The sequence below is a fragment of the Montipora capricornis genome, chromosome 14, assembly GCF_036669925.1.
Source record: "Montipora capricornis isolate CH-2021 chromosome 14, ASM3666992v2, whole genome shotgun sequence".
In the NCBI taxonomy this organism is placed as follows: Eukaryota; Metazoa; Cnidaria; class Anthozoa; order Scleractinia; family Acroporidae; genus Montipora; species Montipora capricornis.
Genome location: NC_090896.1, coordinates 49657969 through 49660468, shown reverse-complemented (window position 1 = coordinate 49660468; position 2500 = coordinate 49657969). Strand labels below are relative to the sequence as shown.

Below are 2500 nucleotides of genomic sequence, written 5' to 3'. Positions count from 1 at the left end.
AGTATTGTTGTTATTTTAATGTGAATGTTGAGAGAACAAAATTTATTTTTTTAGCACTTTGGCTGATCAGTCTTTCACTCAATTTTTTCAATGGTTTTTACGGTTGATTAAGCACCCAACATGAAGGAATTGACAAAGACCCTAATAATCCTACTCATTCATTCTTTGGAATATCCCTGTAATTAACCTTGTCTGGCCTTGTAAGACAATATTATTGTTCAGGCTACTGTCATACCTGATGAAAACTTTAGCTCTACGATTAATATTTTTTTAAAAATCTGTTTCTTTCTCCTTCCTAATGAAACCCTATTCTGTCATCTTAAGTGTCAGTGAGATCAGACTTTACCCCTGAAACATCCCCAGAGTTTGGAAGCCGCAGTGTGAGCAAGCGCCGAATACACAGGTCCTCTGCTCCAGCACAGTTGTCAGGAGGTACTCAGCCATTGAGTTCAAGTACGGAACCAATAGATACAGAACTGTCTGAATTCTACAGATCAATTACATGTACCATGGACACTGAAGCTTTGGTAAACCAGGATACTGATCTGGAGATTGAGGGGGGTGGGGTAGAAGTTGAGAGTATTGACCCAAGAATAGTGGATAGCATGGAGGTAGAGGAAGAAGAGGATATCAATGGAGATGTGATACGGTGTCTTTGCAATGAGATAGAGGAAGGTGGATTTATGATTCAGGTAAACTACTAACACATCGTCACTCACAATCTGTTGAAATGCACATCAGTGAGAACACAATAATGGTGTTTTATGGGCAATAAATGGCTGTTTGTTTGTGTTTTGCAATTTGGTTCACTTTTATTCCATTTCTCCCATTCATTTTTCAGTAGGCAGCATGAAATGACCAATCATGTCGAACTGACCCCTAAGAAATGTGTCCAACATCGGTTGAAAGTTTCAAACCCATTGAAGATGAGAAAAGTAGGGTTTACACTCCTTACCCCACAAAGAAATCAAAAACTACTTGCATAAGTCTAACTAAACTTTGTCTTGTTGTATAGTGTGAGCAGTGTCTAACATGGCAACACAGTGAATGTGTGGGTCTCAATGAGCTAACAGTTCCACCAAACTACTTGTGTTATGTTTGCACCAATCCAAGAGGTAATACATGAATAAATTCAAGTTTTCTATTTTGTGTGACGGTTTACTATATTTATGATACGTTTGGTGAAGCATTCACCGTTGCTTCAGTACTATACATGCATTGAGTTTGGGAGGTTCATACTCTTGTCTCTGAGGTTTTTTTGGGAGTCTTTTTGGTATGAAAGCCAACTTTTTGCTCCAGAGTTTAATCAGAAAGAAGCTATTGACACTTGGAGAAATTGTGGTATTGTTTCTGGTAACTTGATCTTCTAGTTCTTGTTCCTTTTTGTAATTTTGTAATAACTCTAGCTGTCCATTATTTTCCTTGAAGAGGTTCAAATGTATTCCCAAATATCAATTTTGTCCTCAAAGAGTAAAATAGAACATCGTAGTATTTTTGGCGAGGAATTTTAAATCTAAGAAATGTACATGTACATACTTGAAGTGCGGGCTGTAGACAAAAGAGAGAAATGATCCTCACTCTGGGTTTCTTGTAGTGTATAATTAGACACCTTAACAACTGCATCGTTTATTGGAGGTGCAAGGGCTATCAGGGGGCCTCCCTTTTGGCAGCCAGCCCCTAAACTGAATAACGCCCACATGGCTGGCCTAACTCTGCGACCCTGCCATGAGCCTCCACCCCAGGAATTCTAAGAAGCAGGCACCCATCACACTGAACTATCAGTGGGGAAAAATGGTGGAGGGATTTGGGGGGGAGGGGGAGGAGGTACACCAAAACGAACTCCCTAAAGATCATGCTGGAAGATAGATCTCTTCACACTGACAGAACAAATGCCACAAGTAGTATGCACTTACAAACCAACCACTGACTACTAGCAACACAGGTGCTCTTTGTTGTTGACTCATTTAAATTGCGTTTAAATGGATTGAAAAATTCAGGTGGCCCCATTGGGACTCAACGATTCTGGTGCAATGCGCTACCAACTGAGCTATGACACCATACACTTGGACCATGTCACTTTGTTAGGCTCATGTGTTCCCGTGAAAGGACTCGATGAAGGGAAAGGTTCGTGGGTTTGAATCCTGTTGGAGCCACCTGAAATTTCCAGATATCTATAGATAGTGCGAGGATCAAGGTTCTCTCTCTCTCGCTTTCTCTCTTTGATAATTTTAGATCTGTTGAAATCCAGAAAGATTGTAAAACATAATAATTACTGATGGCAGGGGAACTTATGCGTCGCAGCTTACCGTCTCTATTATTTTCAGGGTTGCGAAGAAGTGCTAAATACAAGGTATGGTTTGCAGTCCTGTTTGTGCAGTTGGCATATTTGGATCTTCATTTAAATGAGTCAATGTCAATTTTCAATTGTGTCATTGCTAATTCTTTGTCATTATGTTACCTAACTGTTTCTGCTTTTCCCATTTTACCCTTGAACTCTTCT

General features: G+C 39.8%; 1 protein-coding gene across 4 annotated transcripts in view; it reads left to right on the top strand.

Moving 5' to 3' along the window:
- LOC138031198 (uncharacterized) overlaps positions 1-2500 on the top strand; it is a 45824-nt gene that overhangs the window by 34977 nt on the left and 8347 nt on the right. For all 4 annotated transcript variants that reach the window (XM_068878864.1, XM_068878865.1, XM_068878863.1 and 1 more), the window contains 3 exons: positions 325-692; positions 1016-1115; positions 2325-2350. In XM_068878864.1, the coding sequence (XP_068734965.1) occupies positions 325-692; positions 1016-1115; positions 2325-2350 (494 nt within the window). The remainder of the gene's footprint in view (positions 1-324; positions 693-1015; positions 1116-2324; positions 2351-2500) is intronic.